Source organism: Schistocerca nitens, chromosome 8 (genome assembly GCF_023898315.1).
Source record: "Schistocerca nitens isolate TAMUIC-IGC-003100 chromosome 8, iqSchNite1.1, whole genome shotgun sequence".
NCBI lineage: Eukaryota > Metazoa > Arthropoda > Insecta > Orthoptera > Acrididae > Schistocerca > Schistocerca nitens.
In genome coordinates, this window is record NC_064621.1 from 634359899 (window position 1) to 634384503 (window position 24605).

General features: G+C 44.2%; 1 protein-coding gene across 12 annotated transcripts in view; it reads right to left on the bottom strand.

Annotated features, from left to right (window-relative positions):
- The window catches only part of LOC126198739 (myrosinase 1-like), a 192225-nt gene extending 168170 nt beyond the window's left edge, over positions 1-24055 (bottom strand). For 7 of the 12 annotated variants that reach the window (XM_049935280.1, XM_049935285.1, XM_049935284.1 and 4 more), the window contains exons 1-5: positions 23872-24049; positions 19042-19175; positions 16956-17090; positions 14261-14383; positions 9688-9871 (exon numbers count right to left, since the gene is read on the bottom strand). In XM_049935280.1, coding sequence (XP_049791237.1) covers positions 9688-9871; positions 14261-14383; positions 16956-17090; positions 19042-19175; positions 23872-24034 — 739 coding nt within the window. In that variant the 5' untranslated portion in view covers positions 24035-24049. Of the gene's footprint in view, positions 1-9687; positions 9872-14260; positions 14384-16955; positions 17091-19041; positions 19176-23871 lie in introns of all 12 variants that reach the window. The other 5 variants (XM_049935286.1, XM_049935289.1, XM_049935281.1 and 2 more) reach the window with 5 other exon arrangements.
- Between the last annotated feature and the right edge of the window lie 550 nt (positions 24056-24605).

Consider the following 24605-nt stretch of genomic DNA (forward strand, 5'->3'; position numbering starts at 1 on the left):
ACGCACATTGGAAGCGTGTATTCGTCATCGCCATACTGGCGTATCACCTGGCGTGATGGTATGGGGTGCCATTGGTTACACGTCTCGGTCAACTCTTGTTCGCATTGACGGTACTTTGAAAAGTGGACGTTACATTTCAGATGTGTTACGACCCGTGGATCTACCTTGCATTCGATCCCTGCGAAACCCTACATTTCAGCAGGACAATGCACGACTGCATGTTGCAGGTCCTGTACGGGCCTTTCTGGATGCACAAAATGTTCGACTGCTGCCCTGGTCAGCACGTTCTCCAGATCTCAAACCAATTGAAAACGTCTGGTCAATGGTGGGGCTCGTCAGAATACGCCAGTCACTACTCTTGATGAACTGTGGTATCGTGTTGAAGCTGCATGGGCAGCTGTACCTGTACACGCCATCCAAGGTTCTGGGTACTGATTTCTCAGGATCTATGCACCCAAATTGCGTGAAAATTTAATCACATGTCAGTTCTAGTACAATATATTTGTCCAATGAATACCCGTTTATCATCTGCATTTCTTCTTGGTGTAGCACTTTTAATGGTCAGTAGTGTACTTCACAAACTGAGTAAGTCAGTATCAGGTAGGACCACCCCTGGGTCTAATGCAAGCAATTATTCTGGCATTGACTGACAGAACTGTTGGATGTCCTGCCGAGGGATATCGTGCCATGTTCAGCTCCAGTTCGTGCTTTAGATCGTAAACATCCCGAGCTGGTTGGTGGGTCCTGCCCATAATGGTTCACACGTTCTCAATTGGGGAGGAATCCGGCGACCTTGGACCAAACGTGCCCACAATGGCCTGCCATGAAGGGCACCAAAAGATGGCGTACAATATTGTCTTCGAACCAACGTACTGTAAGGATTCCGTAGATGACAACCAATGTGGTCCTACTGTGACAAGAAATGGCATGCCCGACCATTACTCCCAGATGTGGGACTGTATGGTAGGCGATAGTCACGTTGGTGTTCCACCAGTGTCCAGGGCGTCTCCATAGAACTGTCTTGAGTGATGAGCCCGGCTTTGAACTGAATACCGATGACACCACTGACAATGTTGAGATACCAACTTGGCTATCACACACCACCCTACCTTGGCCAGCAAGGTTGCCAGATCTCTCCCCAACTGAGAACATTGGGAGCACTATGGGCAGAACCCTTCAACCACTCGAGATTTCACTATCTGACGCACTCATTGGACAGAATTTGACTCGATATCCCTCAGGAGGACATCCAACAACTTTGACCATCAATGCCAAGGCGAATAGTTGCTTGCATAAGTGAGAAATGTAGGCCAATCCGTTACTGACTTGCTCCGTTTGTGAACTTCTTTCTCTTGAATCAATCATCCATTTTTTCTGAAACTGTAATCATGTCCCGGCCGGGGTGGCCGAGCGGTTCTGGGCGCTACAGTCTGGAACCGCGCGACCGCTACGGTCGCAGGTTCGAAACCTGCCTTGGGCATCGATGTGCGTGATGTCCTTAGGTTAGTTAGGCTTAAGTAGTCTAAGTTCTAGGGGACTGATGACCTCAGAAGTTAAGTCCCATGGTGCTCAGAGCCATTTGAATCATTTTGTAATCATTTCTTTATCTGTACATGTCTATCGGATCTACCGATTTCCGTCTCATTTCTATAATTTCTTCGTGGTCTGTCGTGGTATGTCTCAGAGTCTATGTTGCAGTTATTTTCTAATTTAGCTGGAAGAGCAGTAATGGTTGGTAACACCTGTTAGTGAAATGCTTCTGTCTAGTGGAAAACTAATTATCGTTTATTATGAACTAGTGTTAACAGCGCAGCTCCTCCCGCCGGATGTTCGAGTCCTCCCTCGGGCATGGGTGTGTGTGTTGTTCTTAGCATAAGTTATTTTCAGTAGTGTGTAAGTCTAGGGACCGGTGACCTTAGCAGTGAGGGCTCTTAGGAATTCACACACATTTGAACAGTAATGTTAACAGCCACATGTACTTTCCACATTCGGATTGGGGACATAACACGGTTACAGGTTGTTAACAAGTGTCCATCAGCAGACCGCTGGCGAAGACGAAAATAATCGAGAACATCTTATACCAGTCCACTACTATATCAATTTTACAAATTGCTGGAAATATTGATTTTAAATATCCTATCACCCGTAACATACCCCTCATTTATACCACAGAAATCTGGATTTCGACTTGGCAAAAGTGGTACTGGTTTGACGTTGTACGGTGAGAGGAGTGGTTATTGCGGACTTAGTAGCAGTATTTGACCCTATCAGCAGCTGGTGTTAGTCAAGGTCTAACTGGGCTCATCGATACTCTTTTGTAGAATTGCAGATTCTTCGTCAACACTTTCAAGAAGAGAGTGGCCGATGCAGACTACAGAAAAAGACATCCTGCAGTGAAGTGTGCTGGCTCTAATTCTGTTCAATATATGCACGAATGATCAACCCATAGCACCCAACAGCTGGAGTTTCTTGTATGCCAATGCCCTTTCTCTAGCCACCCCGAGCACAGATTTGGAAACAACAGAGAACACCCTCACAAACGCCCTTAAATAACTTTCCAGATACAATAAGCTCCTCGGATAAACAAGTGTGTGCTTTTCATTTAAAAAAACAGGAAAGCAAGTTGCGAATTACACTGGGTGAACATTAATAGAACTGAAAAGCTGGCGGGATGGGTTCATGACTGGAAACGTGGGAAAGAAGGTCCTATATGAACGTGTGTCCAGAAATGCATCATTTCCGCGGTAGATGGCACTGACGAGTGACAGTCGCCTGACCACGTGTGCCATGTGTACCTTGTCTGTTGCAGGCTTTGTGGTTGACGGAACGCACTGTAAGCAGCAGGATGGTCCGGTATCATGAGCCGAGATGGTGTTTGTGTACGGCGATGCGGATGGAAACGGTCGTGAGGCAACATGGTTGTACCAAAACAATTACCCTCACAGCACCAACGTCCTTCTTGGGCATCTGCATAATCGTGGTACCTTCCAGATAGACGAACGTGCAGGGAGGTGGTGGACTGTGCCTACATTAGATTTGGAGGACCCGGTTCTACAGGATACTGAGACAAACCTTAGAACGAGCTCCAGTTAAGTGACCCGCTAACATGATTATGCCAAAGAGCGATTGTGTGTATCCTGTTTGACAACCGCTGCTATCCCTCTCACCTCATGGAGGCCATGAAGATTGTTATGATATGGATGCGATGCTGCGCTATACTGTGTTCTGGGAGGACACATGTTCACAGAACCTTTTCTCATTTCCAGTCAAGATCCGTTCCTGGAGTTTGTTCGTTTTATTAATGTTCTCTCTGTAGCATGGTCAGGTGTCGAACTTGAAAACTGTGAGACCCCAAGGTACCTAGACATGATATTTGATAGATGTCTTACTTTCAAGAAGCGCTGCAGGTCCAATGTTTCCACCAGAAACAATGTTCTACAGAAACTGGCTGGGTTAAGGTGGGGTAGTCAACCTGAAACTGAATGAATTAATGCAAGGGCACTATGCTATTCTGCGGAAGAGCATGCCTATCATGTTTGGTATAATTCAGAACACGTCAAAGAGGTGGACAATGTCCTCTGTGGCACCTGCACTGCAGAATCATAACAGGTTGCTTGAAATCCTTTCCAATTTAATGACCTTACCACATGCGAATGATGACAGAAAGACAGTGGAGCAGGAGGGAACCCATACTCTGTATGGACTCGAACCGCTCCTGCAACGACTGAGGACTGAGCTCAAGGAGGAGTTTCCTTTGAACATCGGTGAAACTCAGATCCATAGCTAAAAAATTAGATTGCAGCTATGGAAGGCTACGATCTACATTTCCCATGGCTGGAGAAAAGTATCTGGAACTTTAGCTCCTGGCGATGATGAGAAATGTAGGGCTCGTAAGTGCTCGAATAGACTGAGATCTGGCGTTGGCAGATCAAATGTTAATCTGGCAAGATGGCGCTACGCTGTTGATATTCAGGGTGATTGTGGAGAAGATCAGACTATTCACCAAATGCTTCAGTGCTGACTTTGTCGAGTCTCCTGCACAGAAGCTGAACTTCATCAAGGAACGGAAAATGCATTGGAAGTGGCCTGGTTTTGGACAATCGTAATACAGTCGTATTTGTGCACAGTATGTATATTTCTGATACGAAAAGTAAAATCAGCATATTTAAATAAGATGGCCTACACAATCATTTTAGGTAAAATATTATTTTTATCCCCCACAAGAACCATGGACCTTGCCGTTGGTGGGGAGGCTTGCATGCCTCAGCAATACAGATAGCAGTACCAAAGGTGTAACCAGAACGGAAGGGTATCTGTTGAGAGGCCAGACAAACGTGTGGTTCCTGAATAGGGGCAGCAGCCTTTTCAGTAGTTGCAGGGGCAACAGCCTGGATGATTGACTGATCTGCCCTTGTAACACTAACCAAAACGCCTTTGCTGTGCTGGTACTGCGAACGGCTGAAAGCAAGAGGAAACTACATCCGTAATTTTTCCCGAGGGCATGCAGCTTTACTGTATGGTTAAATGATAATGGCGTCCTCTTGGGTAAAATATTCCGGAGGTAAAATAGTCCCCCATTTGGATCTCCGGGCGGGGACTACTCAAGCGGACGTCGTCAGGAGAAAGAAAACTGGCGTTCTACGGATCGGAGCGTGGAATGTCAGATCCCTTAATCGGGCAGGTAGATTAGAAAATTTAAAAAGGGAAAGTTAGATATAGTGGGAAATAGCGAAGTTCGGTGTCAGGAGGAAGAAGACTTTTGGTCAGGTGAATACAGGGTTATAAAAACAAAATCAAATAGGGGTAATGCAGGAGTAGGTTTAATAATGAATAAAAAAAATAGGAGTGCGGGTAAGCTACTACAAACAACATAGTGAACGCATTATTGTGGCCAAGATAGACATGAAGCCCACGCCTACTACAGTAGTACAAGTTTATATGCCAACTAGGTCTGCAGATGATGATGAAATTGAAGAAATGTATGATGAGATAAAAGAAATTATTCAGGTAGTGAAGGGAAACGAAAATTTCATAGTCATTGGTGACTGGAATTCGATAGTAGGAAAAGCAAGAGAAAGAAACGTAGTAGGTGAATATGGATTGGGGGAAAGAAATGAAAGAGGAAGCCGCCTGGTAGAATTTTGCGCAGAGCATAATTTAATCATAGCTAACACTTGGTTGAAGAATCATGAAAGAAGGTTGTATACATGGAAGAAGCCTGGAGATACTGACAGGATTCAGATAGATTATATAACGGTAAGACAGAGATTTAGGAACCAGGTTTTAAATTGTAACACATTTCCAGGGGTGGATGTGGACTCTGAACTGTAGATTAAAACTGAAGAAACAGCAAAAAGGTAGGAATTTAAGGAGATGGGACCTGGATAATATGACTAACCAGAGGTTTACAGAGTTTCAGGAAGAGCATAAGGAAACAGTTGACAGGAATGGGGGAAAGAAATGCAGTAGAAGAAGAATGGGTAGCTTTGAGAGATGAAATAGTGCATGCAGCAGAGGGTCTAGTAGGTAAAAAGACGAGGGCTGGTAGAAATCCTTGGGTATCAGAAGAAATATTCAAATTAATTGATGCAGGGAGAAAATATAAAAATGCAGTAAATGAAGCAGGCAAAAAGGAATACAAACGTCTCAGAAATGAGATCGACAGGAAGTGCAAAATGGCTAAGCAGGCATGGCTAGAGGACAAATGTAAGGATGTAGAGGCTTATCTCACTAGGGGTAAGATAGATACTGCCTACAGGAAAATTAAAGAGACCTTTGGCGAAAAGAGAACCACTTGTATGAATATCAAGAGCTCAGATGGAAACCCAGTTCTAAACAAAGAAGGGAAAGCGGAAAGGTAGAAGTAGTATATAGAGGGTCAATACAAGGGTGACGTTCTTGAGGACAATATTATGGAAATGGAGGAGGATGTAGATGAAGATGAAATGGGAGATACGATACTGCGTGAAGAGTTTGACAGAGCATTGAAAGACCTGAGTCGAAACAAGGCCCCAGGAGTAGACAACATTCCATTGGAACTACTGACGGCCTTGGGAGAGCCAGTCCTGACAGAACTCTACCATCTGGTGAGCAAGATATATGAGACAGGCGAAATACCCTCAGACTTCAAGAAGAATATAATAATTCAAATCCCAAGGAAAGCAGGTGCTGACAGATGTGAAAATTACCCGACTATCAGTTTAATAAGTCACGGATGCAAAATACTAACGCGAATTCTTTACAGACGAATGTAAAAACTGGTAGAATCCGGAAGATCAGTTTGGATTCCGTAGAAATGTTAGAACACGTGAGGCAATACTGACCCTACGACTTATCTTAGAAGCTAGATTAAGGAAAGGTAAACCTACGTTTCTAGCATTTGTAGACTTGAGAAAGCTTTTGACAATGTTGACTGGAATACTCTCTTTCAAATTCTGAAGGTGGCAGGGTAAAATACAGGGAGCGAAAGGCTATTTACAATTTGTACAGAAAGCAGATGGCAGTTATAAGAGTCGAGGGATATGAAAGGGAAGCAGTGGTTGGGAAGGGAGTGAGACAGGGTTGTAGCCTCTCGCCGATGTTATTCAATCTGTATATTGAGCAAGCAGTAAAGGAAACAAAAGAAAAATTCAGAGTAGGTATTAAAATTCATGGAGAAGAAACAAAGACTTTGAGGTTCGCCGATGAGATTGTAATTCTGTCAGAGACAGCAAAGGACTTGGAAGAGCAGTTAAACGGAATGGACAGTGTCTTGAAAGGAGTGTATAAGATGAACATCAACAAAAGCAAAACGAGGATAATGGAATGTAGTCGAATTAAGTCGGGTGATGTTGATGGAATTAGATTAGGAAATGAGATACTTAAAGTAGTAAAGGAATTTTGCTATTTGGGGAGAAAAATAACTGATGATGGTCGAAGTAGAGAGAATATAAAATGTAGACTGGCAATGGCAAGGAAAGCGTTTCTGAAGAAGAGAAATTTGTTAACATCGAGTATAGATTTAAGTGTCAGATAGTCGTTTCTGAAAGTATTTGTATGGAGCGTAGCCAATTATGGAAGTGAAACGTGGACGATAAATAGTTTGGACAAGAAGAGAATAGAAGCTTTCGAAATGTGGTGCTACAGAAGAATGCTGAAGATTAGATGGGTTGATCATATAACTAATGAAGAGGTATTGGATAGCATTGGGGAGAAGAGAAGTTTGTGGCACAACTTGACTAGAAGAACGGATGGGTTGGCAGGACATGTTCTGTGGCATCAAGGGATCACCAATTCAGTATTGGAGGGCAGCGTGGTGGGTAAAAATCGTAGAGGGAGATGAATACACTAAACAGATTCAGAAGGATGTAGGTTGCAGTAGGTACTGGGAGATGAAGAAGCTTACACAGGACTGAAGACCACAACAACAACTTTTTTTCATGATATATAAGGACTATTGAGATTGAGTAAGAATACATTTGACCAAACATGGTGGTGTTGTAATCTTCAGTGCAGATAGTGGTTTGATGCAGTTCTCCAGCCTACTCTAGGCTGCCCAAGCCGCTAAACCTGCTTGCTGTAGAGAGGCTTGATCTCCGTCTATTTTTTATCTTCCACTCTTCCTTCTACAATCAAACGATTCCGTGGTAGCTCAACATGTTCTATCCACTGGTCCCTTCTTTTAGTCAAGTTGACCCATTATTTTTTTTTCCTCCCCAATTTGGTTCGTAGCACCCTCATGAATTATCCAATCAATCCATTCTCAGTATTCTCACAGAGCACCATATTTTCAGAGCTTTCAATCTGCCCTTGCCGGACTGTTTATCGTTCACGTTCCATTTCGGTACAAGAATACACTCCGTAGAAACAGCTTTAGAAGAAATTTCGTAACACTTAAATCTATATCTGATGTTAACAAGTATCTGTTTTCCAGAAACACTTTGTTGCTATTGACAGTCGGCATTTTGCATCCTGTCTGTTTCAGCTATCGTCATTTATTTCAGTACCAAATTTGCGTAACTCATCTACTACTTTTAATGTCTCATTAGCTACTCTAATTCCCACAGCATTGTCTGATTTAATTCTTGTACATTCCATTATCTTTGCTTCCCCTTCGTCGCAAAATGTGTGACTGTTCTCATTTTTTTTTACTGGAATGGACTCCATAGCCATTCGCTAGAAGTCCCAAGATTTCTTATTTCTTTGGCAGCGAAGAGGCACTTTTTGGAATTCAGAAGGCAGAGACCTGCATGTCGTACATACTTCAGTACTGTTGTCAGGTGGCTTAAACGTTCTTCAAATGTCTCCAAATAAACGACAGTGTCATCCAGATAACAAAGACACGTCGTCCACTCGAGTTGTACAAACAGTTTGCCCATCAGACTTTAGAAAGTAGTTGAAGTTTTAGACAGTCCAAACGGCATAGAGGCCATCAGGAGTTATGAAGACAGTCTTCTCCCAGTCAATCGTGATTTGCCAGTAGCATTACTCCATGTCCTAGCTTGGTCATCAATGTGTGGCAATGGATAGCCATCTTTCTTCGTAATTTTGTTCAGTCCGCAGTCGACGCAAAAATATCCTGTACTGTCCTAGAAAAAGTATACTTTTGTCAGATTCATCATGTCTTCCCGCATATTGTATTGGGCGACTCGATCGAATCCTTTCAGCCATTTCATCATTTCCCGACCAACACCTCCAGAGAACACTGATGGATGGTTGATGTGCAACTGACTTTCTGTTGTCTTGGAATCCACTGATCTCTTGAGTATGTGGACGACGGGAATGACGTACTGCTTGAAGTGCGGTTCTTCTGTCCCAATGGCTTTTACTTTGCCAAATTGGAACAACACTGATGTAGATGCTATGAAATACCTGGCGTCTCCACCAAACAATTTCACGTTGTAACCACCCTCAAGTGCAAATCCGAATGCAAAATCGTCAACAGAATACAAGACTTACCACTGAAAGCCCATTAGGAACACCAACGAGGAGCCAGAACACAACTGAACTCGTGGAGAGAGACTGCAGTTATTTATACAGACATCGAATATTCTAGAATTCACAAACATTGCAAACATAAGATATTTCTAGAACCTTTCAGAAATGATGAATAATAAATAACGGATAAACGCTGATGGTCAGGTTTGAATTTGCAGCACGTAGCAAGCCAGAGACGGATGCTGGCCACTACGCCGCACTTCGTGCACCACAGCTCGTGGCAGGATTTATCTGTGATATCCTTTCAACATACAATCCACTCCGTTCAACCGATTTTCCAAGGTCCTTACTATCTCTGATGGAATTACAGTGTCATTGGCTAACCTTAAAATTTTATAAACTATAAGTCTGTACTCCAAATACCTTCTCAACTTCCTCACCCTGCTCAAAGAACAGCTTCGCTAATATGGGACATATAACTCTTGTCTTAGTCTTTTCTCAGTAAGCTGACTTCCTAACACGCTTTCAGAGCCCAGTTGTTGCAGTTTACCTCTGAGCACACTGAACATAATCTTTCATTAACAACTGAGACTAGAAGGATATCGTGTGTATATTTATGTGGACTTTTTCTTTTTTATGATAGAGAAATCTCCACCACTCTCCTTCGTCAAAAAAAATTTTCAAAGTGCTTCTGTAACTAAGATTGTTGAAACATATTGATTTACGGAAGAGGAGCCAGGAACTGAGGCAGACAGTGGCTGTGGGACTCACCCCTCTGCTTGAGGCGGAAGCTCAGGTCGTAGAGTCGGTAGACGCGCGCATGCGCCACCAGGATCGTCTTGGCCATCAGGTAGTCAGCGATGCCTGAGGAGTTGGCACCAGGAGCGAACGACGTGGCTGTCGAGTAGCCCTTGGAGAACATGTTGGGCTCGTTGAAGGTCAGCCACAGCTTCACCTGTGGAAGAAAAGAACATCACTCAATACAGTTCCACATTGTCGTTCGCCGAACAAAAGATGTACTGGCTTGCCACTGACCAACCAAACTGGATTCGAGACTTCCATGTAGGCTGTAGAGAGCCCTCAACGAAGGGCTAAACTTATAGATATGAAAGAAACTTTAGAAGCGTCCCAAGGGAGTCTTGTAGGACCATTAGTGTTTACAATATACAGGGGTCAAAATATATTCACACTGTTTGTAGTGCAATAGTTTCGAAACGGAATGACAGCTACTCACCTCTTGCAGTGGAACTACTGAATTCGGTGTGCAAATGGAATATCGCGTCGTGCGTGCGCGTATGATAAGGTGCCACGGCGAACCAGTACAGTGGAATACGATCGAGTAGATATCATGCGTTGAGTGAACTGTCATTAGCGAAATTAAAGACTGTATTAAAGCGGTACTGAAAGTAAAAAAAATATTAAGGAGCTACGTTTGTGGTAAGTTCGAAGCCAATGGAACTGTTAAATATGTGCAGAGGACAAGATTCGGTCGACCACAAACAAGGACAACTCAAGCTTCCATATCTGTGGTACTGCAACATTTCGTCAGATCACTACAAAAATCTGTGAATCTGGGAACATGCGGAAGTGGGGTAAACCAGTCAAGTGCTAAGATGCATTCTGAAGGGTGCAAAATAGACATTCAGGGACTGTTATAAGCGATGAACGAAGACGACTAAGAGTGAGGTACAGAATAAAGGGAAAGTAGTGAAGCCTGACGAGGCGCAGTTCAGATTTACCGGTACCGTGAAGAGCCACAATTGTGTCTACTGGGCTCCTTGAATTCCTAACGTTGATGTGGACAAGGTAGACAATCCACCAGGGTACAATGTGTGGTGTGGTTTGTCATTGCGTGGTTTCATGCGATTGTTCATCTTCGAGGGTACGATAACTGGTCAGGCGTACCTCGATATGCTTCAGACAAGGACTTTACCTGCCACACAAATCCTATATGGAGATAAAATGTTTTACATGCAATAAGGTAGATCTTCTACTACTATCGGCACATCGTATTGTACATGAATGGCGCCACCTGAAAAGCGTATAGATCAAGGACATCGTACTCCCTGTGAGGTCGCTCTCCTTATTTGACACTTAAGGACGTGTACCTGTGGAGGACCGCCAGAGATAAAGTGGATCGACAAAAACACCCTACAGTAAACGAGCTATGTAGACAAATCGTAACGTCATGTGTTTCCATTACACCTGATACGCTGGAGTCACAGTTCCATCTGCAGTTTGTCGCTGTAACTATAGACCAGAATCTGCGAATATATCCCCTACTGTTGTCCGTCCTCCTTTGGCGTGATCACGTGGTGGGAGTTCAACATTAACATGTGCGTGAATGAAACGGCCCCCTAAGCCCCCCCCCCCCCCCCCGTTCGGGAACTCACAGTGCCACCTACAACCCTCATTTAACACGTTATTCTGTACTTTCAGAAAATTCGGTACCAAATCAGACTACTGACTGCTCTAGCACATGGGAGGTAGACAACCCTTTCGACACTCCTTGGCTACGGTTTACCTACCTTCAGACGGCAGAGCAGCCAGTAGACTGAAGTGGTGCTAAGGTTTATGGCAGATACTTTTGTAACGTGCTGAAACAAGTTGCGTGGGTGGCGCCGAGAGTGTCGCCGAACTTGGAAGCGTTAGAGAGACCCTATGTCGTTTTATTCACGCACATGTTAATGTTAGCCACAACAGAGAGCTAAACAGAAGAGCTGGAAAAGCATAACTACCGTTTGCTGTTTCGGGTCACCTTACAATTTCGTTGAATGGTTATGAATGATCTCTAGTGGCTCCAAACTGTACACGAGAGCAAAACGTGCTGACGGGCTGCACTCCAAGGGGGTGCAATCACGTTCAATGTCGATGCACCCCCCCCCTCCCCCCTTCATGTCCGTAAAGAAGGGTTGAAACATCTGTGGGTGTCAACACTGTCTAAGGTAGTCACGAATGTCGTCCTGTTGCTCATCCTACTGCATACTATCTTTTCAGCCCCAAAATATGTGAGAATCAATGCCCCAGGGAAAGGGCTGGTTTCATTGACTCTCTCTACGCCACCTCCTCAGGGCTTTTTGTGCCGCTTCTGAGCAGCGGTGTGTTTGAGATGTTTCCTCGGCCACCCATAATAAAACTGTAGGATTCAAATGCTGCATGTCACAGTTCTGACCTCCATCGTAGAGAATCAAAAGAAGGGTGACACGTGGATGAGAGGAGCACGTGTAACACGACCACGATTGCGTTGGACAGAATTTTGGTGAAATTTTGTGCCAATGTGTCATCATGAATCCACTTTAATCTCACATGAATTTCAGTAAAGTTGCCTTTTTCTCGCATGTGTCGACACCTGGCTGTTTGAAGCGTCGCCTAACCCGAGGTTGATATCGCAGGCCGCCACGCTTTGGCACCATTACAGAGGAAGGTCGTAGGCACCTTTGAGCCAATTTTAAAACATGCGTTGTAGTAGAAGGCAATCACAGGATTTCGAAAATGTGATCCTTTAAACTTGGTGTGTAGCGCAGAAGCTCGGCCTTCCCCGTTTCACATAGAGTGTAAGACTGGCTGACGGGCAACACACATTACGTAGGAAAGCGGCAGGATGCCTATGCTCTGCCTCCTCCAGGGGCATAACCAATTATAAAAGACGCTCGGTGTCACCGGGAAGCATAAGCGAACATTTCGTACCTAACAAGCGTTGTTCTCCGGAACATGATTTGTCATCACTAGACGTTTGATACACAGAATTTTAAGCACTCTGTACATCTCCCACTCTCTACGAAATCACTCTGTGCCCTCCATGTTAGCACAAACCGCCCACTCCAAATCATCTGCATCTGCATTCTCATCATACTCTGCAAACCAGAAACGATGTGTGGCGGAGGGTACTTCTGGTACCACAAACTGACCCTCCCTTCCTTGTTCCACTCGCAAATGGCGCGTGGGAAGAATGCTTATCGGTAAGGCACTGTATGAGTTCTAATTTCTCGAATGTTCTCATCGAGGTCATTTCACGAGATGTGCGTGAGAGTGAACAGCAGGCTTCCCGACTCTCGTGGGAAGTGCTCTCACGAAATTTCAGTGGTAAACCTCTCCGTGATGCACAACGCCTCTTTTATAACGTCTGCCAATGGACTTTGTTGAGCATCTCGGTAACGCCTTGTCGCCAACCAAACGATCACGTGACGAAACGTGCAGCTCATCGTTGGATGTTCTCTATCTCTTCCATCAGTTGTACGTGTTAAGGATCTCCTACTGATGAACACTATTCAGTAATCGAAAGAACAAGCGCCTTACAAGCCATTTCCTTCATGGATGTTTTATGTTTCCTTAAGATTCTTCCTTTGAATCTCAGTGTGACATCTGTTTTTTCTACTATATGTTTCATATTGTCATTCCACTTAAGGTCGCTGTGGATAATTGTTCCTAGATACTTTGCAGTAGATACTGTTTCCAACAACTTGTCATCAATAGTCTAATCGTACAGTAGTGGCTTCCTTTAGCTAAGTATGAGCAATGTATTACATTTATTTATTCCAGGGTCAACTGCCAGTCCATGTACCATTCATCAACCTTCTGCAGGTAGTTAGGAAGACGATACTGTCTTCTGGCGTTGCTACTTTCCTACAGGTACCTGCATCACCTATGAACAATCTTAAAGACCTTCCGACGTTTTCTACCTACTCATGTGCAAACTTGGAAACAGTAACGATCCTGTCACACTTCCTTGGGGTACTCCGAAAATTACCCTTATATCTGTCGATTTCGTTCCGTTAAGGGCGGCGTGCTGAGTTCAGCCAGCAAGGAAGTCTTGTACCCAATCGCAAATCTGGTCCAATACCCGGTGATTTCGTTTTCTGTTTTTCTCCCTCTCTAAACGGCAGTGCGGGACGCGAAATACCTTCCTGAAGTTGAGGAACGCGGCATCAGCCTAGCCTCGTTGTTTATAGTGCTCTGTATCTCATGGAGGAAAAGAACGAGCTGAGTTTTGCAAAATGTCTCCGCAGACCTCAATGCCCACACCAACGCTAGACGTGTCGCGGCTCAAAGATAACCACCGGCGGAAGAAAAAGTGCACCGTCCCACCTAAGCGTAAATGTACTCGGTACGCTTAAGTGAACATCGTATCAAGAAATCTAATTAATACGTAATTTTCCATCATGACAGTTACTGTCTTGCGAAGTTGCTGCCGAAACGGATAAGACTATGCAAACACAAGACTGCATAAGACGACAAAAATATTCTCCGTGGCAGTTTACCTAGTGCCAAGAAAATTTTTGACGGAAGAGTTTTCAGATAACAGTAGTTCTGTAACCGATGCAGAAAGGGAGTGAAAGCAACTCACCCGATCTCCGAAGTTCTCGAAGGCGATGCGAGCGTACTCGACGAAGTAGTCCGCCAGCTCGATGTTGGGCCATCCGCCCAGTTTCTGCAGCTCCTGAGGCAGGTCCCAGTGGTACAGCGTGATCTGTGGACAGATGCGGCCACGTTTAATGTCCAATAGTAAAGTTGGGGACAAAAGATACACGAGACGAGCGGGAACCACTGCCGCAGCTGATTCAGGGCGTGTCGTCAACACAGAGTGGGGTCAGAGAGAGAGAGAGAGATATATGCTACACCAAATTCTGGTTAACATTTGTAGATAGGAAACGCTAATTGAGCTAAGTCGCAGAAACATTTCTTTTTTCTTCAGGAGACCGAGAAAACTGTGTAGCGGTAGTAATTTAAAGAAATTCTTTATTTATTCTTTCGTTAACAGTTCGCAATGACGAAAATGTTCAGGTACAGCACCAGTTTCGAGGAAACCAGATCAAACGGATTTTTCAGAATTTTTTAAACGAGTAAAAGACCTATTCCCCACCTTCAGTTGTTCTGTATGATCCAAGCCAGTTCTTACACGAGTCATTAAGCATTTAAAATTCTTTGTTTATTCACTAAAAAAATTTCAAGCATCTACAGATGTCCTATTCCTCTGATTGAGTCAGTGATAGTTCAAAAGGCAAGTAGGAAAAACATTTCTGATCTCAAGCTCTGGACCGGTATTACTCGTTTCGGAATAAACTGCTTCTCTCAGTCAAGGAGGTCACTAAAGTAGCTTTTCTTTTAACGACCGACTGCTGGAACTTATTTTACGATCGCGAAGATACCTACTGACAGCAAGCGTCTAACAGTGTATGTTATTTTCTTGAGAAACCAAAACGTCTACAACTTTGCTTCCTCCATTTTGCAATAGATGGCAGTAACGGCAATTGGTGGTGCACCGGTAGGTCGTAAGTGTCATACAACACGCTTAGGCATTTGTAAATACAACGCCATAAAAATATTAGTCGATTTTGGATTACATCAAAAAGTTATTCTCGATTGAATATGTCAACATATCAGCTTAATTCTCGTCATTTGCGGGAAATTTTAATTTTCTGCTTTAGAAGAAATTTGCGGCTGAGGCTGATAGAATGCTTAGTAAGACCTAAGGGGAGGCATCTGTTGGTGAAAGAACATTCAAAGAATGCTTTCAAAGCTTCAAGGATGGTTATTTTGACGTCGAATACCGGCATAGTGGTGGAACAGAACGGGTTTTCGAAGCTACTGAAACTGACGGAAACAATCACACGAGATCGCTATCGAAAGCATTTGGGCCGAGCACTGAAAGACAAACTGGCACAATACAGGTATAGACACGATAAGGAAATATTTCAGCTTGACAATACTGGATACCATATCTCAAAACCCGTCAAAAATGTTTAAATGGTAAGTCCTACCCAAGACATCGTTTTCTCCAGACATTGCTCCCCCTCATTACCCACTTTCTCGACCAGTCCTCAGGACCTAGCCGACCATCACTTCCGATCACACGGACAAGTTCAAAACTGAATCGATTCATGGATCTCTTGAAAAGATGCCCTGTTCTTCCGCCGCAGGGTTCATATGCTGCCCGAAAGATGGTAGAGAGTAGTGCCCAGCGATGACCAATACTTTGAATCGTAAATTCGTTGTGCGTTTTGTACAAAAAAGCTTCGAACTTCGAGAAAAACTGGCAGAAGAAAAGCTGTAGACCTAGTATCAAAAACGAAAAGGCTTTGTCCTACCGCATCTAAGAGCTAATAACATCGAGATGATCTAAGAGCAGTTAAGGTATTTTTGAACATTCTGCACGTTTCTCGATTGGGACATAATTGCGACCTGACAACAGAAACGTGTACCACGGCCTTAAAGGCGCCATTAGCGACAAGACAAACGTATAAAAACTGGATCATCCTATTCTTCATCTTTTCTGAACAGTTATCGCTCTATACACATATATTACGTTCGTAAGTGGTTAATAGCTCCACATTCAGGCTTCCAAAATGCAAGAACTCACCTGGTTCCTACTTCTTCCAGACTGTAACAATTTTGTTTATCTACTACACTTCGTGAGTTGTATATTGTAAATAAAAATAACAATTTTGTTTAATTAGTACACTTTGCGATTGTAAACACACAACTCGCGAAGTGTAGTGGATAAAGAAAATATACAACTATACGAAATAAACAAAATCTCCAATCTGCAACACGCGTATTAATAGATAATAAATTGCTGGTTGTTGTGTTTCTTTAATATAATCCCCAATGACGGCGGTTCACGACCAGTAAAATGGATAAATTAATGTAGGTCGTCCGGCTCTCGTGCAGGTACGAACCGTTTCAATTTTTCTTTCTGGATTCGCTGACGGACAAACGAATGTAGCAGTGTTCTGACGCGAAGCTCTCGAAACAGTGCTCTGTTGATACCTGCTGATTACACACTGTCGGATGAGGAGCCGAGATATCGACGCTAACGTTAAGTGAGTGGTCACCATCTGTGTTTGAGAAATAGTGCTCCCCAGCGTGTAGTACTCACCATACACTTTTCTTTCGGTATTCACTGAATGAAAAAGGTAGGTATTGCCTCCTAATTACTCGTTGTCAGACGAGGGGGCGAGAGAACGAGACATAATTTATGTAACTTACGACATCAGTTTGCAAAGTGGTGCTCGCCGGTCTGTATCTGGTAGCGCACTCACCATAGGTTCGATCCCGTTGGCCAGCAGCTCGTTGATGAGGTTGTTGTAGTAGTCGATACCCGCCTGGTTGATGTTGTCCGTGTCTCCAGTGGGGAGGATACGGGGCCAGCTCAGGGAGAACCGGTACACGTTCGCCTGCAGGTACAGAGAAATCACAGCTGTAGTACACAGCTAGTTGCACACGTCAAGCACTGACCGAAATGGATGCGAAATCGAAGAAAGTAAAAGATACCAAATGAAAAGAAGAAGATCAAAGTGCGCTTATTTGGTGTTGTGCGTAGTTAGGGCCCCTTTTGGTAGGATTGAAACGCGTCTGGAGACTCGTTTCATAAGATGAAAGATTAACTCTCCAGTTGTTTCTAAAAGTTTGTATGAACAGAAGAATTTTTTGGTATCTCTAAGCACGTTTATCCCGCACTTTTATGCCTTTAATAAGTAGAAGTAGTATATCAGTGAGTTAACGGCCTTCAGATTCCCTCCACATTGCGCTGGGGTTCGTAAACGGAAGATCTTTGGTTCCGTGGGTAGGCAGAGAGGTCGTAGGCCAGAGAAGTCCATAGAGGCATACCTGTAATGAGGAGAGGAGGCGCTACAGACTTTCGTTATACGTTGCTTTGAAACCGGCGCCGCCATATTAGTAGCCCCTCAACATCAGTAGTCTACTGTTAACATACACTTATTGTTCTTAATTTCTGTCGTGTTCAAGTAACAGTTATTTTAAATACTGAATATTACATTGCTTTTGTGAATAACACTCTCTCAGAAAGGTATTTTCAGACGTTTTTCTGGTCTTAAAGGCATATTTGCTCGAGTTACACCGACGCATTTCTCCTCGTTAAAGTAACTCTCTTTTGTTGCGTGTTTCGGATAATCAAGACGCGAAGTATGTGATATGAAAAGACTTTTTTCCTACTCCAGCATTTCGTTTAATACGGAATGACGGCTGATGTTCCGTGTATGTCCTCTTCCCTAGACTGCTGAGAAAGTATTTTGCTATGCTTAGACGGTTTGCAGTATTTCCTTCTCACAACGTTCAACAAGAGCAATCTTTGAGTGAACTGACGGAAAATCTAAATCAAATTTCCGAAATAGAATCGCTACACTTAAGGAAAACGATGGAACCAAAATTCAAATATCCAAAAGAAAACATCGCTTGAGCGAGCCTTCTTACGAATGAAATGTGATTCCTCTAGATTTTAGACTACAATCAGAACGACTAGTTCACAATAGGCTGGTATTTTTTTATCAAAATCGAAACCCGTTTGGTGCTATACCTTCATGCAGAAGTCGAACGTTATTAGTTGAATAGACATGGAAGTAAAATAAGAGGATCTGGCATGACGTCACAAATATTAAGCTTTGTTGACTGGGAGGCCCCATTCGGGGGATTTCGGCCGACGTACTGCAAGTCCCTTTTAGTTGACGCCACTTCGGCGACTTGCGAGGCAATGATGATGATGGACTCACAACACCCGGGCCTCTGCGAGCAGACGGTAACGCTACGGAGGCGGACTATTGTTGCCATACAACAGCAATACTGTGACCCCTCAGAGGAAGGCGCGCTCAGCTTCGAAATTTCCAGAAGCCAGCGATAAGTAAGGAGCACAATAACGGTACTTTGCAACATCGTAGATAGCAGTACTCCTTGTACTCCGCTCCCGAAGGAATGGTCGGAGGCAAAAGCTTGACGCTGGGTGCAATTTGGACGCTGCGTGGCATCGCTGAATTACGTTTCCGGACGTTGGCTACGATCCTGAAATTTTTCGTCAAAACACGCTCTGCTGTCCCTCAAAGTTTATCTACATGGTATTGCTACACGGTGTTTAGCTGAAAACGTACAATCAACTAGTTCTGAAAATGATTTTCGATTCTTTTTGGTCGAAAGCCATAGAAAAAGAAAAGAAAAAGGAACAACAAGGTGACCACATCAGCTAACAAAGCAATGCAGGTTACATGTTTCGTAGTTTTGAGAAATGTTTGGATAGGAACCGTCTCATTAAAGGCTCGTCACGAACCACCTGTCATCGAACATGAGTTAGGTGCCACATGTTGACCAGTCAGAGGTGTTGCCAGCCTCGATACTCACGTTGATTCCGACGAGCAGCTGCACGTCCTCCTTGTACTTGTGGTACGAGTCGGCCGCCACGTCGCCGTTCTGGCCGTCTGCTGTCAGGTTGGGCTGTGCGTGCAGCATGTGGTCCCAGATGCTCTCTCCCTTGCCTGAAACACAACACGTCTATCATCAATCAACCAGCATGACCCTTGCACTTTAAACATACCCCTCTTGCCCCATCCGTATACCATATACTCGACCGGTTTCCACCAGCTCTCTCTGTCTTTACTGTATCCACAGTCCCAAACCACTAAATCACTGTTGTCTGTATCTAAGCATGATTTTGGGCACAATGGGATAGATACAATAGCCCAAGCGATTCATCAGTGTTATTATGATAGTAACACAACTTTAGAAGAGGCTTGGTGTTACTCAGTGTCCTGGAAAATAACATAATCAAGAGTCTAGTGTGCATATCGATCTGCAGGGGAGAACGTACTGCAGCAAGTGTTTGTGACAGATCGTAACTACACTATCTGATCAAAAGTATCAGGACACCTACCAGCATACACTAATATGTGGTGTGTCCACCCTTCGGCTGTAAGACAGCTTGAACCTGTGACGTTACCGGCTCTGTGAGCCATACCGTTCAATCTCATACCTGTCTTAGTAATTATAAAGATTATTTTTAGCCCATAAGACGTAAGTGATGGAGTGGGGTATGGATGACTTTCATTTAATAACATTCTTTCCTATCTAAATTCTAATCTGATTGACAACCATCATTGCGATTCTCAGTAGTAAGATATCACACCCAATATTCAAATTCTTTTCATCACTTTATTTTTTATCAGTCGTATAGTAATGAAATACAGACGAAGCACTTCATGTGTCTCTGGCGCGCCAACATTGAGAGTCGAATGAAATGTTTCGGATTGTGATGGCTGGAGCCGAATATGGGAGGTTTGATTAAACTTGTTCCCATCTCTGGACTTTAAACTGAACTTCTCATTCGATAGTCTGGGAGCGTTAGCCCAGCCGTAAATAACATTCACTACAGCCTCACATCATTATTGTTAATGATAATCAAATATACGTATTCTATCAACTGACTCGTTCTACATCATGTAGATAAAAAAAAAGAGTTCAAATGATGTGTGGAACATGCAACTAACTGACTCAAGACAAACGGACACTATGGCCAACGTGCCGCTTCTGGATCAAGACGCCAGGTTGTTGGACACTGGTAACTTCTGTGTGTCCTACATTGGCATGGTAGAGAACAACTGTGACCCATCGCTCGCTCTGCCTTTAAGAGTACAAATTTGGATAGGTGGGTATAAGCTGTGATAGCACAGAGGATCGAATACCCAGGACGCTAGGTGTGAACAACAATGACACCTCTTCCAGTTAAGTTGCTAAGGTTGATCAGTTTCCACAACAGTAAACGCCCACCTCAGTAGCAACCCCTCATCAGTATTGCCCCTCCTAAACTCTGTTGCGGACACTTTCAACGGAGTGTCTGTACTCCTGTCGAGGAATGGCAGCGTATTTTTCCTCAAGAATCCAAGCAAGAGTGTTGATGGAAGCTCTGGTCTGGAGCGAAGTCGACATTCTAAGTCATCTGGCCAGGCTAGTCCATTTCAGGCCATTCCCTCACTGGTGCTGGTTTATAACTGCGTGTATTTCCATTCTGATGCAAAAATGGTTCAAATGGCTCTGAACACTATGAGACTTAACATCTGAGGTCATCAGTCCCCTAGAACTTAGAACTACATAAACCTAACTAAACTAAGGACATCACACACATCCATGCCCGAGGCAGGATTCGAACCTGCGACCGCGGTCGTGCGGCTCCAGACTGTAGCGCCTAGAACCGCTCGGCCACCCCGGCCGGCGACACAGTACCACTCGCCAACTTTCATACTGACAGATCCGCTCTCGTGACATCTAGCAGGCAATTCCGCATCACACAGGGGCGTGCAGATAATTCTGATCAGATAGTCTATCTGTCCGACTGGGACACGAATCCCCTACCTTTGGTGACACAATTCTGGCAACCCAGCAACTCGTTCTGCATCCTCACAACTCAGCTGAAAGTTTATGTCTTCCAATACCTCCTCCCACTCTTCCGCATGCTGCAGACAACTCTGATCTTTAGAAAATGTGTCTAAGGAAATTAATCAAAGCTGAAGGGCTTTCTGTATAGGAATACGACAGCACCGTTAATGGAAAACTTTCAGGAAAGTAAAAAATGTACTGAACCTGTATTCTAACTGGCCTCTAAGCAAGGGCTTGGTTTCAAGTCCCAGTCCAGCACCCAGTTTTATTCCATCAGGATGCTTTAAAAAAGTTCACATTCATCTCTACGTAGTAAAATTCACTGTGCGAACATCCCCTAGACTATGGATAAGCCATTTCTCTACTATATCTGTCCTTCCCAGAGTGCTAATTCAGCAAGGTATGCAGGGAAAGAAAGTGTAAAACGGATTGGTATCTGTAATTCGATGCTGAAGAAGACGTGCATCTCTCTTCTACTGTGGAACGACTGCAATAACGGATCACAGCTACCGTCAATGGCCAATCGCGCTCCGCTTTTGCAAAGACGCCACGCCTCTGTGCGGCAGCAAGTGGAAACTGTTACTACAGTGAGTAGGCAACCAGGACGTGAACGCCCCCTTCCCCCACTTCCCCCTGAGGATGTCCTCCGCTGATGGGGACAAAGCGTTGGTATTTTCCACGAAAAAACGCTTTGGACCATGGCATATAGAGCACAATATTTTAACAACTGCAAAAGAGCAGTTCATCACAATGCTACATCGACTAGGTATCGACCGTAAGGAGCGCACGGATCTTGCGTTGCACCATTAGCCTCCAGAGTTGCTGATCTCACGGTAAGTGACTTTTTGTGGGAATTTGCGAAAGATTCCATCCATGTGCATCCCCTTCAGACATCTTGGATAAATTGCGATGCCAGACATCAACAGCACTGAACAGTGGAACTCCAAACACACTCGAAAAAGTGTGGGAGAATTTCAGTGTCCTCTGGATGTCGTCTTATGTCCAGTGAAGGCCACATTGAACATACGTGAAGGATAAATTAAAACTTTGAACCTAAACTTATTATGTTTGGGTACCCCAACGCCGTACATAGGTAGATTTTTTGCTGTTACTAACTTTAAGCGATGATGGAGAAGGGCAAATGTATCAATTCGATCTAAGGGGCCCTGGTCCGGAAACGACAGACGTGAAATTTATAAGCGAAAATCGCTCTTATACCTCTGACTGTGTAACACATATACCGACACTACTCCCACTAACAAGGGAGACTCCCCATCGCACCCTCCCCCCCCCCCCCCCCCCCGTCAGATTTACTGATAAAATGGCCCAGTGGGTAGTCCATCATAAACTGAATACAGATCATCAAAACTCCGGCTGAGTTGTAGGGGAGACACTCTCGAAGAGTACTTACGTGTGTTCATCCAATAGTTCTTGCAGCGCCCTACGTCGATCCTCCTTTCCCTGCATACGGACTTTTCACAGCTGAAACCTGTTTCACCATAGATAGAACGTCAAATAGTCGCAATAATGATGTTTAGGTCGATGAGAATGCCCACGCTACAGCTGTGAAGAGGCATCAGCACAGATAATCAGTTAAATTGTGAGCACACACAGTCAATGATTACGTATTAAGACCATTTCTTCTTTCTGTATGCTGGAATGTACAAGTGCATACAGTGTTTATCAGAGACATTCTAGCCAGGTTCCTGGAACGTATCCCACTTATTATTCGTCAATGGGTTTCGTTCCCACGGTATCGCATAGAGATCGCTTTGCCACGCCTAAGTCAGCAACGCGAGTCAATACCACAGACCCTAGCGACGGCTTGCTGCAATACGAAACGCCGTATGGGAGGCACTTCAAAAGACCACACCTCCCCCATCAGTCCTACAGCGCCCTCGTTCTGATATCAGTGTCATGCTAGCAAAAGGTCTCCCCATTTAGACACGTCAGCTTCAACAGTCATCAAGATCGAGTATGATAGTGTTCGTGAAGTTTCATATGGACATGTACTTTGAGAGAACAGTTTGATAATAAATACATCAAGTGATTTTCACTAGTCCATGACAGTCGTAAATTGTTCAGTAGAAGTATGTCACAGCTAAGTAAATATTTTATTCATTTATGTAATAAAGTTAACTTTTAATTCATGTGACCTAGTTTGATGTGCCACCTCGCCGAGGAACCAAGAATCAACAGTTGTGGCCAAATGAAAGTGGTTCGCCTGCTGGAAAAGCGGGTAAGCAGAGAAAATTTTGTGTCGAGGTCAGGCCTGATCTCATCCCATGAGATTTCTTCTCGAGGATTCACATGAGAGTTGCTGCGTACGAGACGCACGTCGAAACCAAAGAGAATCTGTTGGCAAGGAATCTCAAGAACTCTCTCTGACTGTGACACTGTTCCACTATACCAGGGGTATTGGGATACAACAGAACTTTGTGCGTTGATTCAATGGGGGAAATTGTCTGAAGGTAGTGGGCGGTACTAAGCGAGAATTCTGTACGTCGTGATCAGAATTTGGAAGCTGGCGCTCTTAATTTATGTTATGCGCGAGGCTAAGGTGGAGTGTGAGTAGATTTTCGCTTATACTTTTCCACTCGGTCGTTTCTTGACTAGGTTCCCTTACCTCGAACTGCTACATTTACCCTTCATCATCCCTGAAAGTTTGAAGCATCATCACGGAATCAACCTGTCTGGTCAGCGTGTCTTGACGAACTGCAGTCAGGTTCGTGATTTCTTGTGGGACAACAGTCATGGACTTAACACGGCGTCACGATACGTGCTTCAGTGGCTGCTACTCACCATCCTCGTTCCAAGCGCCCTCTATCTGGTACGCAGCGGTGGCAGCGCCCAGGTAGAAACCGTCTGGGAACCGGTTGGCAGGTCTGCCGGATGACTTCAGGGGCACCCCCTGCGCCAGGCAGAGCAGGGTTGCCACCACCACAGGTACCAGAGTTCGCCTCATCTTCAGGTATCTTCACCTGGATGACTGCGATAACAGTTCTCCCCAGCACCCGTGTTTATATACGTGCGTGAGCTCAAATGATAACAGAGACCGGGGTCTAACTGAAAATCTCCCTGCTTATCTCTTCAATGCAAATCTTAAGGGGATTAGCCAACAGACGATTTAAATTTATTGTTCTAGATGACTAGTATGTTTTCAGCTCCTCGTTTGAGAAAAACAGTACCCCACGTCAAAGGAACAAGAAACATATCTTAAGACTTTGATACGATTTCTAAAGCTGTTTGGAATGGGTGTGTCCCAGTACGATGCACATAACTGCTTGCATACGTAAGGAAGACAACGGCGACGTTAATCCTTAGATAAGCCATAAGTCGGACAGATCGGTCATAATCTCTGTTAATCCCTAATGAGAGGATAATTTATTTGTTTTGTCAGTCAAGTGCAGTATCGGTAAATACCGTGCGGTGCGAAAGGTTGAATGTATCACATAAATAATAGTAATTTCTTTGCTTTTGCCTAGCAGTGACAGTACCTCATCGGTGCCATAGATGGCAGGTCTTAACGGAGCTGT